Genomic DNA, 14,695 nt, shown 5'->3' with positions numbered 1-14,695 from the left:
TTGGCCTGAAAAGCGAGATGAATGCCACACCCCATAGTCACCTTTGACTGGACTTAACTATCCAGAGGTCCTTTACCTTTACTAGCGGGACCAGTTAGTTGAATCCAGGCCATGATTCATGAATGGTGAAACATCACTCTTATTGCAGAGAAGCAAAACTCTGCACTTGGTGACAGTGTTGTAGTTAAGATTCCATCTGCTTAGCTAACTTCTCTATGCTAGGAGTGTAACCACATATGTTAAATGTTTTTAATAGTTTTCAATGCTTTTAATTAAGTTTTTATTGTACTTTAAATTGTACTGTTTCAGCATGTTGGTGCTTGCAACCCTAGGCTCCTTTGGAATAACCTAATTAGTAATAATAACAAATGATACATGTAAATGTCTGTTACTGATGCAATTTTTAAATGAAAGGGAATTTAAATGGAGAAACAGCAGCAGCAGGAAGAGGGTGCGTAGCCCTTCCTCTCCTGCCAGCTGTTCTTCTTTTTAACTGCTCCAGCAAAGTGATTTTCCCCTTGTGAGCTTAAAAAAGCCATGTTATTATCTCTCCTGTGCCCAGATAGGTCACTTTTTTGTTGCAATTGCTCTGATTGTGGATGCTTTGTTCACCCTTAAATTTATATTGGCAACTTACACAGAAATGCATAGCTTACTTTGTAGCATCCTGTGTTAAATATCATGTATACACTCCTCAGCTGCTGCTTTTATAAGCTTACTGAGCATGACCCATGTTACCTGATTAAATAAGCCCCACCTGCAGCCTAGCAAACCCTGCCAATTTCCTCTTGGCTGCTTTTGGTGCTTGTGGAATTGCTTCACAAGCCTCCTTCCTTCTGGCAGCCTTCTCACTGTTTAGTGACACTGCCTTTATTCCCCAAACAGTGTAAGGGATTCAAGGCTGCCAACTAACAGAGGGTTGGGTACCCTGGATGGAACTACTGTTGTGCAATTAACAGCAGCAACATCTGCAGAGATCAGCAAGCGAAACTGGAGCATCATCACCTGTTGTTGATATTTTATGCTGTTAAAGCTGAAGGAGCAGGAGCAGGAGCAGGGGGGGGGGTGGGACTTGGCAACCCCAAGATCTAACCTAGAATATAGTGCCTTATTCCCACTTTGTAGGGTGAGCAGCATGGATAGAAGATGCAAGGAAGAAGAAGGCTGGTGCAGAGCAATAGCCATCAGAAACCTCCAGATGTGACTGGGTTACAACTCCCATCAACCCCAACCATAACAGCTGATTGTCAAGGACAATGGGAGCTGGAGCTCAACAACAACTGGAGGGCACCATGTTGGATATGCTTGGTGTACAAGATGGACTTTTGGCAGGTGCAGCTTAGCTTACTTTGCAGAACAAGCTGCACCAACCAAAGATGAAAGACATCACACTAGGGTGAGGAACCCTTTAGGCCACATCCCCATGTTGGGTAGGGTCAGCAGGCAGAGCATTAAATGTGAATGTTCTCCTTTTGTAGTAATCTAGTTTCTGCACATGCAAACATTCCTCCTTATCTTCCAGCCAGGCAGGGCTGGTGAGAGGTGGGGCTTGGGGTGGTAGAGGACCAGGAGAGAGACCTGGGGGGCCAGATAAAAAAGCCTGGAGGTTCCCCATGCCTGGTCTCTGCCCGTTTGTCTCTCCTCTGATATGTGTTTCCTTTAATGCTATCCAAAGAGACACAAGGCAATTGCATATGAGTGCACTCATGTCCGCCATATTTTTGCACACCTCTCCTGGAGATCAACAATCACTGCGCTCACAAAACAGGTAGAGTGGTACCTTGGGTTACATACGCTTCAGGTTACAGACTCCGCTAACCCAGAAATAGTACCTCGGGTTAAGAACTTTGCTTCAGAATGAGAACAGAAATCGCACGCTGGTGGAGAGGCGGCAGCAGGAGGCCCCATTAGCTAAAGTGGTGCTTCAGGTTAAGAACAGTTTCAGGTTAAGAACAGACCTCCAGAACGAATTAAGTAGTTAACCTGAGGTACCACTGTATCTTGATTCGTTTTAGTCAAGCAGTTTGTCTGAAGTATGCACAAGCAGCTGAACTGAAGGGATGACTAAACTCTGAAGCAGGAGTACTGGTGAATAATTCAAGTGCGCAACAGGGCAAAATGGCAGCCAATGCAAAGGCCGAGGAGAAAGGAAGACTGTTTGCTGCATAGACTTTTGTTTTTAATAGGGAAGTTTTTAAAGAACATTTTAAAGAACATTAAAAAACACCCATTTAAAAATACATGGGTATGTTTATGGCCACATTTTCTTACTACACACCATTCAAGCATATAGGATTGCTGGGGTGGGGTGGAGAAACAGTATTCCTGTGCCTGTAACAGCAGCGTGGCAAGCAGCAATTAAGCAATTAATTACAGCATGTAGGTGCATTTTCTGTACCGCAGGCTGAAAAAAGAGCTCGTGGGAGTGGTTGGGTGCAGGGATACCAAAGAGGAATGTCAAAAACATCAGAGTTATCAGTTCTAGTGCTTTATTAAAGAAAGGTGTAGACTTACAGCAGAGCAGCCTGCCAGGTCTCCCAGATCTAACAGATGGGGGATGGACATCGCAGCAAGGAGATGGCTTGCGCTCCCCCCAGCAGACATCCATACATTCTTTATCCACAAAGCAGTCTACATCACCTTGGCTAGGACTTCCCATCACGCCACCTGACCAGATGAGGTCATAGGTGGCAAATACCCAAATCTTACAGATAGTTGTTCCCCTTTTTGGGTTCAAAGCACAGCACTCCAAGCCCCTAGATAAGAATACCATCAAAGCAAGCCAATTAGCCTATATCAGGGGTAGGCAACCTAAGGCCCGTGGGCCGGATGCGGCCCAATCACCTTATCAATCCAGCCCACGGACGATTCGGGAATCAGTGTGTTTTTACATGAGTAGAATGTGTCCTTTTATTTAAAATGCATCTCTGGGTTATTTGTGGGGCATAGGAATTCATCCCCCCCCCAAATATAGTCTGGCCCACCACATAGTCTGAGGGACAGTGGACTGGCCCATGACTGGAAAAGGTTGCTGACCCCTGGCCTATATCAAAGCAAGTGAATATAAGCATATATGAGCTCATTGCTACAGCAACTACCAATTAATTGTGGGGTTATATTGTCTACCAAGATGGCATCTGCAGAGCTTCCGGAACAGTTCACCTTTGGTTCAACACAATGCAGGTAGCTACGTACTCACAATACTAGGAGTGGGGAACCTGTTGCCCACTTGCCAATCTTGGCCCACCAGATTCTCCATTGGGTGCACAAGACAATTTTGGACAAGCCACTCTCACCTGCCGTAAACCTGAGCACATTCAAAGCACATTCTTCTCCTCTAGGGCACTGTAGTTTATCCCTCACAGAGTTACTAGCAACTCTTAGCAAATTGCTGTCCCAATAATAATAATAATAATAATAATAATAATAATAATAATAATAATATAGTAGTAGTAGTAGTATTTTGGCAGTGGTGATGGTGGGGGAGGAATGTGTTTCCATTGTGCTTTAAAGGTACAGTGTATACATCAATAGCTAACTGTGTGAGCCTGAATGTGTGTGCTCAGAAGTAGGTCCTATTGAATTCAATAGGTCTTGTGGCCAGAAAAGCAGAGATAGGATTGCAGCCTAAATTACTGAAGGTATAAGCTCAGTATGTCTCGCTAAAGGCATTGGTAGATTGCAGCACATTCCTATGTATATTTGCTCAGCAGATACAGGTGGTCATCCATTTTATTAAAAAGTGGTGAGCAGTTGTAAGGCTACTGCAGCATGGCCTCATAGTTTTGTAAATCATCAATGTATTATAATTTTAAGTTTTGGAGGCTGGCTTCTCCCTGTCACTTCTGTGGGAGTGTCCAGCTAGTCACATTTTTTATAAAACATCAACGCTATGTTATGTTTTATTTCTATACATGTCCCCACAGGTCCCCAGAGTGTGAACAGCATATTAATACAAAATAATTAAATAGACTGACGGTATTTAATCTAAACATAAGACAGCCAGGAAAAAACCCCTGCTAGATTCATGTTCATTAGTGCTATACTCTGCCCCAGTGAAAAGAGGCTTCCATCTTTTACATGCAGACCGTGTATCATATAAATGCAACAGAAAAGAGACTTCAGGAAAAAGCAGAAGTGAAGTGCTACATTTGTGACATTCTGTTGAAGATTGTGTGTAAAGGCCCTATGGACTGATACCACACTGGTTTCCCCATAGGGTGTGCACATGCGTATCACCACTAGAGGCCACCATATATCTAAATCATAACCAAAAGCGGCCCTGAATCATTCATAAATAGTAAATCCAATCAACACACTTATGTTGAAAGGTCTTCTGATTTAGATGGTTAGAATTGCCCAATACCACAGGAGCTTGGCCTTATGCTTGTTCTCTGCCCATTGTGATGTGAGATTTCTACTGTGTATATCTGAGTAGAGACAAAACTGAAGGAAAGGAGAAGCAAAGACTACAAAGTATAAAACCAACATCTAGTAGACTGAAGTTAAACAGAAAACTAGCACAACCACATGAACAAGAAAAAGAGGTCTATACTGTAAATAGGGAAAGGAAAGCATTTCCTTCACAGACAAGAACGGCAACACTAAAAACAAAACAAAAACAGGCAAGAAGCTGACTGAGACAACCCACCTTATTATTCTGTAGTAGATTACAGTGGTACCTCTGGTTACATACGCTTCAGGTTACAAACGCTTCAGGTTACAGACTCTGCTAACCCAGAAATATTACCTGGGTTTAAGAACTTTGCTTCAGGATGAGAACAGAAATCGTTCAGCAGCAGCGGGAGGCCCCATTAGCTAAAGTGGTACCTCAGGTTAAGAACAGTTTCAGGTTAAGAATGGACCTCCAGAACGAATTAAGTTCTTAACCAGAGGTACCACTGCATATTACTATTGAAACAAATTTTAGCTATGCAAAGAGCTTTATAATATTCACATTTCTCAATCTCAGAAGAGCATTGTTGTTGCAGACAGTGAACTGAAGCTGAAAAATTGTAACTTACCCAACACTTTTCAAGAGGCTGAGTTGAGATTTAATCCAAATTTCACCACTCCTGATCTATCTCAAGAGGCACTGGACAGACAGTGCTAGCTTCTGTAATAGGTGTACTTAATATGGCACAGGCTTCAATCCTAAACATTCTGGCGAGGGAATAAGTCCAACTGAATTTAATAGAGCATTAAATGATAAGGGGGAGAACCATGTATGCCACCTTGAGCTCCTTGGAGAAAAAGATGGCATGGAAGTGCAATAAATAAATGACTTAATTTTGAATGAACATGTTTAGGATTGCATAGTGAGGCTTGCGTTTGTCTGCAGCATACTTTGAGGCTGAAAGTTACTCAGTTATACTTTTAGACTTATGCACATTGATTAGAGAGTAAGTTCCAACTAACATAGTCAAACCTGTTCTGTGGACTGTGGGGGAAATCAGCTATTGACAGTTTAGATGACAGAGGAAAATTTAAGCTCATGTTTCCTGATTTGTTCTCAGACACATTGCTCTGGAGTAGGGTGTCCTGGGGCAAAAAAGGAAGACTGGAATCCTACACCTTTCAAGCTTGCATAGAAGAGAGAATTTCAGCAAAGGTAACCTGCTGAAATTCTCTCTTCCACAGAACAGGACTGGGGTGGATAGAAATTCAGTTCCATTTTCTTTTTAATGTGGGGGAGGAAGGGAAAGGAGAATGTTAGCTGCTTTGAGACTCCTTCGGGTAGTGATAAAGCGGGATATCAAATCCAAACTCCTCCTCTTCTTCTTCTTCTTCTTCTTCTTCTTCTTCTTCTTCTTCTTCTTCTTCTTCTTCTTCTTCTTCTCCTCCTCCTCCTCCTCCTCCTCCTCCTCCTCCTCCTCAATTCACACCTCCCTAATAATGGAGCTACTTGTCAAAATGTGCACTTCTCTGAATTTTGCACTGCAATTCTACAACCAAAGAAGTATACAAAAATTCACACATTCTGGGAAATGTGTATATAACTGGATATACATTTCACTGCTCATGTGAGTATACAACTTGCATGAACAATTATTTGCCTGGCTGACCCTCAGAGTCGATCCTGAATGCCTTAAGTGTGTTGCAGCCAGGAAAATAAGTTTAGCATGTTTTTCTGGATGACACGCCCCAAACTCGGAGTTAAAAATTATACTGCCCTGCAGTTTGATAGCGGAACAAATATTTTAAGCAGTATTGCCGTCCTTTGAGCAGCAGACATGTTTCCCATGAGTTCACTGTATAAACCTGATCTGAAGAAAATTCTTACTTTTGAAGGGTGGATAGATGCCTGCACATTTGCAGGTAATATTGTCTTGCCTGGAGGGTTTACAAAAGGCACTCCCTCAAAAAGTTACAGCTGTAAGATCTGCATGGCAGACATCTGACGTACATGTCTGTTGTGCACAGTGTGTATCAGCCTTGGATCATGCTTAGACTCCAGCTGAAGAGTGGTTTTCTCTTGTCCATTGCAAACCTCACCAATTTCAGAATGTGCTGTGAAAGAGGGTCATGAATTCATATCGAGGGCCAGTTCCTATGGCTGTGTTGAGAGATGCTCCATGACTGCACAGGATACAGAGAAACCATCCAGCTGCCATTCCATAACCCTTTTCTGAGCGTGAGATACATTGGATTCAGTGGGGCTTAGTTATGAGCAGACATGTATCAGATTTCACTCCCAGACTCTTTAGGGTTATTCTGGGAGGCAGCATCAATTTAGAACGCCTAACGCTGTATTCAAGAAAACATGTTACACTAAATACTAGGCATCAGTGTAAGATTTTTTCAGTTGGAATCTCCACAAGACTATCTGGTTGTATATGCAGGATTAGAGCCATGCTGAGGACCCAAGTTCTCAGTTCTGAAACTACTCAGCTCTAATTAGGCTGTAGCAGTGTTAACCAGCAACTGCAGACTCTTTAGCAGTACTGTTCCTTTATCAGTCAATAGACACAGATGATGTGAAAGCAGTACAATTACATATATATTCATTGCTCACCTTCTTATATAAACTCTTTCATGAGCTGTTCTTCCAAAAGTAGTGGGGCAGAGTATACTTTGCGTTGTGAGAAAATGACATTGTTTAAAAGCATTGTTGTTATTGGTAAGTTCTATATTTTTTAAAAGAAAATGGTTGCGGGAATTGGGGACTGTGAGACTTTAGGCTATGTATTTTCTCTTTATATGCATGCTACCCACACTTGGTTTAATTCTGTTCTTATTTTTATTATATTGAATGAATAAAAACCTCTAGCTTTTAATAAAACTTATTTGCCTATAACAATGTTTGAGTGCCTTGGTCAAATGATTTAATTAAAATATTCAAAGCTATTCTTAGCAAACAGAGCCTCCAGTTCAATTTAGATGGGAGAGAAGAAAACTGCTTTTCAAATGTTGGAAGGATTAATCTCTGACTCATTGCTAAGCGACTTTTAAAAATACTAATATAATGTAGCTCTTGCTATTATTAGAGATACAGAAAGCTCTAGTGGCCTAGAATGACTTGACTGAACCTTATAATAATCTTAAGGGGAAGAAAATTTAGGGATGAGATTCAAGAAGTTCTTGTAACTACTAACCCTATGTTGAAACTAGCCCAAACTGAGAAAGAAAACTATTGTTAATTTAACAGAAATTTCTGTTTGTCTTGCAGCTCCTGTAGCTGAGGCAACTTGTCCATTATCCGAGCCTCATCATCCAACCACAAGATCACCAAACTGTAGGGTCTCATCTCCTTCACATTGTGTTTCTCAAACACTGCGTGAGATAACAAATTGGAAAGGAAAACCCAGAAGACATAAGCTAAGCAAAGACTATATTGGTGGGCCCAGTAACTTCAAGTAAGTTACAATCAAGTAGCTTAAGTTGGATTCCTGCATGCATGCACATCACTGAACTGAACTGAACTGTGTGAACTGGAAAGCACTGCATTCAGGTTTTTCAGGTTGTAATGAATGAAAGAAAATTGCTTTGGTGGTGGATTCTTTACGTACTAGTTGTGAATCTACGCAGTATGGCTTCAAATACACAGTGGCGGAGCTTCATGCTCTGGCACTGGGGGGCAGAGAGCAGGTGGGCACACGTCCTGGGGGTGGTGCGCTCCCCCCCACACTTCCCTTCCTCCACCACTGTGAATACAACTGTTGGGAATCAGAAGTGAGGATAGAGCTGTTGTACTTGAGCTCAGCTTTTGGGCTTCCCATAAGGATCAGGCTGGACACTGTGAGAACAGAATGCTGGACTAAACAAGCCTTTGGATTAATCCAGCAGGGCTGTTCTTACATTGCAGCCTATGAGTAAGGAACTTATTTGCACAAGATTTGGAAGATGCTATCCTGAAGTTATTGGCTGGAAAGTTGAAAGAGATGTCCTTGTATACAAGAGAAGGGAATTCAATCTGTTGAATTTCATTGTACACAGGTCATATATTGACAATAAAGGTAGTATTATACTAGGACCTGAGAGACCAGGGTTTAAATTCCCACTCATCCATGTAGCTCACTGGGTGACCTCAGGCCAGCCCAACTTACCTCACAGGGTTGTTGTGGGGAATTAGATGAGAAAGGGGAGATTAGATGAGCTCCTTGCAGAAAAAGGTGGGAGAGAAGTATAAATAAATAAATAAATAAATAAACTTTTAAAAATTCAGCATCATACTGCTGACTATTCAGAGTATTTCCTAATCATTATACAGTCTGATTTCTTCTCTAACAGAAGGGTTTAATTGCATGGCTGGTGCTTCAGGTCACCTAATGTGGATTCCAGGCAACTGTTGGCAGAGTCCACATTGTGCTAAAGGAGCAGCTTTGAGGCTGTAACTTTCTGCTATGCTTTTAACAGTTGCTTGATCTGCAGACATGAGCAGATACTGTAAAACTGAAGTCCCCTCCCCGCACCCCAATGAAGTTGGTGTTAAAGGCACAGGAGGCAGGTCTGACTAGTTCTTGTTCCATGATCATCCCTGCCTTAGTGCCATATTGCATCTTAACTTGGGTTGCTTCTCATGTAGAGGTATAGGTAACTAACTGCATCAACTGGTTCTCAACTAAGATGGGGAACTTAGTTGCTGACCTGGGGAACAGTGTTGCTTACCTGAATCATTAACTGCCTATAAGAAGAGGATTTTTTTTTGTTTTTATGCAATCTGCTGTAGTCTCTTAAACTCCTGGCTATTGTTTGTTGAGAGGCATGTTGTTAGAATAAGCCTCCATGTGAGAAGTTGGTAAATTTACCAGTATTAATAAAATAAATAACTTCAGTTTGTCAAAAGGAAAGGAATCTTGTTGAAGCTTACTTGGGAGTAAATTTACACGTCAAAGCTCCTTGAAAGGGTTTGCACAGAACCAAGAAGGGGGATGGGTGGCAAAAAGCCTCAGAGACAGCCTCTTAGCTGATCTTATGAAAATGCAGTCTTTTAATGATCCTGTGACCAAATAAATCCAGTTCAAAACCTGACCTCAGATAGACAAGCTGCACATGGAAGTTCTACTTTTGACAAACAATTTGCTTTTACTGGAAGGGATGCTCATCTTCCCTTTGGTCATAGTCATAATACTACTTAGGATTCCTTTGTATTCAAATAAAATATTGCCTATTTTTTATGCCCTTTACAAATAAATGTGTTGAGGTGTGTGTTTGTGTATGTACACAAACATGCATCTGGGGTGTGTGTGCCAAACTAGGTCTTTGACCTGGGTGACAGAAAGCCCTGAGTTTCTACTACAGTATTCTAACTAACATGCTTGCTTTGATACGCTTGCTTTGACAATCCAAGTCTTCAGTGATATCTGCTAAAAATGCTAATCTGTCTTTTAGACATCTCTGTCACATTGGATGGAGTCCCCAAACTGGTTTTGCTGTAAGTAATTGCTGTGGATTATTGCTTGCTCAACAATCAATGCTTCCTCTTTTCCTCTCCTTTTTAAAATGGTTGCTACAAAAAAACGAGCTTTCCCTCATGATGTGAGCACGACATTCTAACTTGTTTGAGCCTTACCCTTATGCAAGCTTTTTTGTGAGCAAGTACGCATGCAAAGAAAGGCCCTTTTCTTCAAAGGCAGGTGTCTCCAAAGTGGTGCCTTGTACACAGCAGTTTGCCCACCATTGCCTCCTATGTCTCCTGCAAAATGTCTTGGTAAACAGCCATCTCCAAAATCACAAGGCACGAGAGACTGTTCGCTCTTCTTAGTTGTGTTTGCACTTGCCAGATGGGCGGGGTATAAATAAGATTATAATAAATTGTTGTTGTTGTTGTTGTTTATTGCCTGGTATTTCCTGCTTCAGATACATTCCCTTAAATAGACCCACTTTTCAGTAAATACAAAGCCTAGACATCTACTTTTTCTTCCTTCCCCAACAGAGGTGAGATGCAAAGACCTTCTCACTGTTGGTGCACTGCTGACTGATGCTTTCTTTTCCACTGAATAGAGCATGTCTATATCATTTTATGTTTATGCCCTTTTAAGTTGAGGCAGCCTTTTAATGTTATGTCATTTTCTGACTGGTGCCCATTGCACTTCTTCAAAATTCCAAATGTGTCACAGGCTGGTGGTGAGCCCTGTTTTCAAAGCTCTGTAGCCGTTACATCCTCTCTCTTTTTTGGACACAGTTGAAGAACCTTGTCTACAGCAAAGCTCTGTTTATTTGCCCCTTATGGTTTGCTTATGGTTTTCCTCAAATAATGATGGGACTTGTTGGTTAAGTAAGAGACACTTAATGATCTCTTTCAATACTCAGCACCTCCAACTAGTTTCCAGGTTCCCTAGCAAGACGAATGAACTAGTTTACAGGATTAGTGAATGAGAGGCCACATTAAAAAAACACACAGGAAAATCGTTTTGAATTCGACATGCTTTTCAACTCAGTCCTAACCATTTCTATATGGGAAGTATTGGGGGTTCATGAATAAGAAACATGCGGCTCAGTTTTACAATTGTACCTTGTCTTGCAGACCAGCTTAGATCCTGAACTAAAGATGATCTTTGCTAAGGCTGGCATAACGCAGGACCACCTGAAGGACAGGAGAACATCAAAGAAGATTTTGGAAGTAATTGAGAAATGTGGGGGTGTAGAAGCAGTACTGAAAGAGGCAAAGGCGACAGGTATTGCACTTGAGCACCTGTGTAGGTAGTGAAAACATTTTTCTGTATTAATGTTATGTAAACATTTATTCAAGTGGTCAAATGTATTGGTATAGTCACTGGGCTGCCTTGCTGCATACAAACGCAGTATGGAATGTGGTTGCACAAGTATGGCAGCCACCAGTTGGCTAGTGACTGTGGCGTGCCATGCTGTGCTGTGAGAAACTCAGGGTAGACAGCTTTCCCTGCCCCCTTGTACCATTGATAGTTTCTAAAGATGTTTGTTTAAAGGCTTAATAGTCCCTGTCTTGTATTCAAAAAGTGAACACCAGGGTGGGGCTGTTGTACAGAAAAGGCCCTAGCCACCACCTGTCTTGTCTTTCATCCTCTGCTTTTATTGGTGCTTGGTGGGGCTTGTTATTTGTGCCATACCCATCCCAGGTGAAAAGACTATGCTTGCAACTGAGGGCTGGATCTGTTCACGCTTGCACTGATGATGGCACACCTTGAGTGAAGAGCACTCTAGTCCAACCCTTTGACTCTCTCTCCATCTCCAATCTGGCTAGTTCCATGGATTGGCAGGGTGGCTCCCTGGCTACTGTGGGAACCTTGTTCCTCAGAGGCATGGTGGAGTCTGGCTTCCCCTTCCCTACTGGGATGTCCTAGGACCCTCATCCAGATCACTGTTCAAACTGCCTCTGCCCCCCATCTCTGGGGCCTCTTCCTCCCCCTCTGACGGATCCTGCCATTCCCGCCCCATCCCACCTGGGACTCGGCTAGATTGGAAAAGCAATTTATATGCGTTGTGTATGCTATAGAACATTGTGCCACCAGATGGCGCTGTGGAGTCCCGTTTTCCTCTACCTGTTTTCCCTGTTTAAATTTACAACACATTTAACTGAAACACTTCTTTGAGGTGTCTAGATCCAGCCCTGGTGACATGGGGCCTATGATACCACCATGCATGCTTTGGGGTGCTGAGGAATCATATGAGAAAGCAGGTCCCAAACCATTCAGGGCTTTAGAAGTAACCAGCAACTAACGGGCAATTCCTGCAGATCGCACAGAACTGGTATAATAGAATAAACCTTTCAAGCTGTTCTAACTACCTTGACCAATTCATAAGCAAGCACCCTTTTAGAATGCATAAAGTTGGTTTTAATTTTTGTATGTGGATATTTGCATTTTTACGTGCATAGCCCTGAATCCATATGTGGATTTGGAAACTGTAAAAATAAAGAAATCTGTGTTTGAGATGTAAGTAACAGTGGCTTCGTACATGGACATCAACAATCAGATTCAATGTTGCTCTTGGTAATTTTTTAAAAAAATCTTGCTTTACTTGGGACTTTGCTTTCTTGCTTAACTTGGTGGGGCTTTGGAAGAAAACAATTGTGTTGAAAGCTTTAATTGAATGGGCTGAGGAGCTGAATAGCTACACAGTTACCTGTTTCACACCTGTCTTTCTGCAGGCTTATTGAAAAAAACCCTTGACCATCCTCTGCTTTATCCTGCAAAGCCCATGGAGCTGGATTCCACTTGCAGCCCAAACAATAAACAAGACTCCTGTAGTTTAGGAGTGAAGGATGGACTTAAGGATGTACTAGGAGCACCTAGCTCCATATCAAAATCAGATGAGTCGTCTCATTATGTTGATCTCCCTGCAGTTGTCATATCTCCAGCACCTTGCACGTCTCCTTCCAAAAGGGTATCTCAACACAATTTGATCCAAAATTTGAAGGATGTGCAGCTGAAAAGGTCAACGAGTGACAACCGACTAACTCCTTTCACCCGCAACATTCTAATGAGTCGGATCAGAAAAGGGACACAACTGAAACCAGCAAGTATCTTTTATTTCAATACCGCACCGGTTTTGTTATCTGATGATAGCTTAAGCGTTTCTGTTAATCTCCTCCCTGTCCCCTGAGTTGGCTTTTAAAACAACACTGCTCAAAATGCAAGCTTTGTGCCTATGTCTCCAGCTAATTTGCTAGTGAACTTTTAAGTCTAAAAACCAAGCCAAAATGGTGAGCACATAATAAGCATTCACTTAATAAACCTGTTTGCCATATCTCAGAGGTAATGCTTCTTATCTCTGTGCTCTGTTTGGAAGCTGGGGATTACCTAGAACAGGCACCCCCAAACTCGGCCCTCCAGCTGTTTTGGGATAACAATTCCCATCATCCCTGACCACTGGTCCTGTTAGCTAGGGATCAGGGCCGTCAACCGTTGGCCCAAGGGGTGCGGGGCACCAGGGTGCAGGGCTCTTAGGGGCACCAGGCCGAGAGTCCAGGGCCCGAGAGTTGGAGTCTGGGGAAGAGCCCGTCGGAGTGGCGTGGGCTCTTTTGCTGCAAGGCACTGAGGCAGCCGGCCAATTCCACCCTCCACCCTTCTTCTCAACTGGGCTGCATGCGCACAGCTCCTCCGTAGCAGAAAGAGGCTGCCGGCTGGGGCGGAGAGAAGCTGTGGTGTGCAAGGTGCCCGGCTGCGGCTGCTCCATCCAAGTCAAGCCGGGGGTGTGTGTGCCTGCGGATCTTTGCACCCTGGTGCCGCATATGTTTAAGACTGCCCTGCTAGGGATGATGGGAGTTGTAGTCCCAAAACAGCTGGAGGGCCAAGTTTAGGGATGCCTGACCTAGAAGATGGGAGACGCTGAATTTTGGCCTGCCTAAGTGGGTGCTATCACTCTCTCCATTTTGTTTTGTTTAACTTAATGGCATCAGCAGGTGGGTGGAAAGATGTTATGAGTAGTAAGATGTGATTGGGAATGAACCTTGTCTCATTTTGAGAGGAGGGAAAATGCACAGCTTGTTCCACTGTACAGGGCCTTGTTCCAAATGTACATGGGTACTGTTCAATGTAGGAGCTGCATTAGGCCAACAATACCACAGTGTTGGAACTGTTGTTCTTATATGTGAGATTAGGGTGCCACTGGAGAATTCAGTGTATCCCATTGGATAAATACAGCTGTTGCCATGATAAGTGAATACTGTATACCTATTAGGACTTTTGGACCAGGACTAGGACTGTGATACCGTGAAACAGAATGGTACAAGACAAACTAGCAGTGGTACCACACTGATCTTATGCAGGCCACACTGCCATAGCTTCACCCATCTCCACAGCGGATTATGAAAGACGACTGTGAATCAGTGTGCAGAGTAGCAGAACAATGAGCTAGTTCTGTAGAAAAAGACCATAGAACAGATTCTGTAGAATAGACTTGGCTAAAGCCATAAACTTACCAAAGAGACTAGTTTGACCACTTTGTGTTAATGGCTTTAGCGAAGTCTGTTAAGCAGGAGGAGCCAGACTCACAACGTACTTTTGGAAGCTGGCGCCATTTGGGCCAAGTGACGAGGAGGAGGTGCACAGGTGCAAGGTGAGAGCACAGGACATTTCAGGATCCAATCAGAAGCCAGGGTGGCTTCTGTAATTCTAGGATGTCCCAAGCAAATTGGGACAGTTGGGGGTATGGGTTGCCCAGCTCTGCCATAGATGGCCTGAATTTCCTGTGTTTGTACCTGACATTGCTGACTAGCTCTTCTAAATGCATGCAAGCTGAAACAAGAAATCCTCAGGGTGTTTTAGTAAGCTGT

The 14,695-nt window shown here is 42.9% G+C and overlaps 1 protein-coding gene across 1 annotated transcript in view; it reads left to right on the top strand.

The window, feature by feature from the left end:
* The window catches only part of LOC128408227 (uncharacterized), a 28,997-nt gene that overhangs the window by 5,529 nt on the left and 8,773 nt on the right, over positions 1-14,695 (top strand). The window contains exons 2-5 of the mRNA XM_053377621.1: positions 7,670-7,856; positions 9,832-9,874; positions 10,967-11,117; positions 12,569-12,936. Coding sequence (XP_053233596.1) covers positions 7,670-7,856; positions 9,832-9,874; positions 10,967-11,117; positions 12,569-12,936 — 749 coding nt within the window. The remainder of the gene's footprint in view (positions 1-7,669; positions 7,857-9,831; positions 9,875-10,966; positions 11,118-12,568; positions 12,937-14,695) is intronic.

Source organism: Podarcis raffonei, chromosome 2 (genome assembly GCF_027172205.1).
Source record: "Podarcis raffonei isolate rPodRaf1 chromosome 2, rPodRaf1.pri, whole genome shotgun sequence".
Classification (NCBI taxonomy): Eukaryota; Metazoa; Chordata; class Lepidosauria; order Squamata; family Lacertidae; genus Podarcis; species Podarcis raffonei.
The sequence above is the reverse complement of the archived record's forward strand: the minus strand, read 5'-3'. Positions and strand labels throughout refer to the sequence as shown.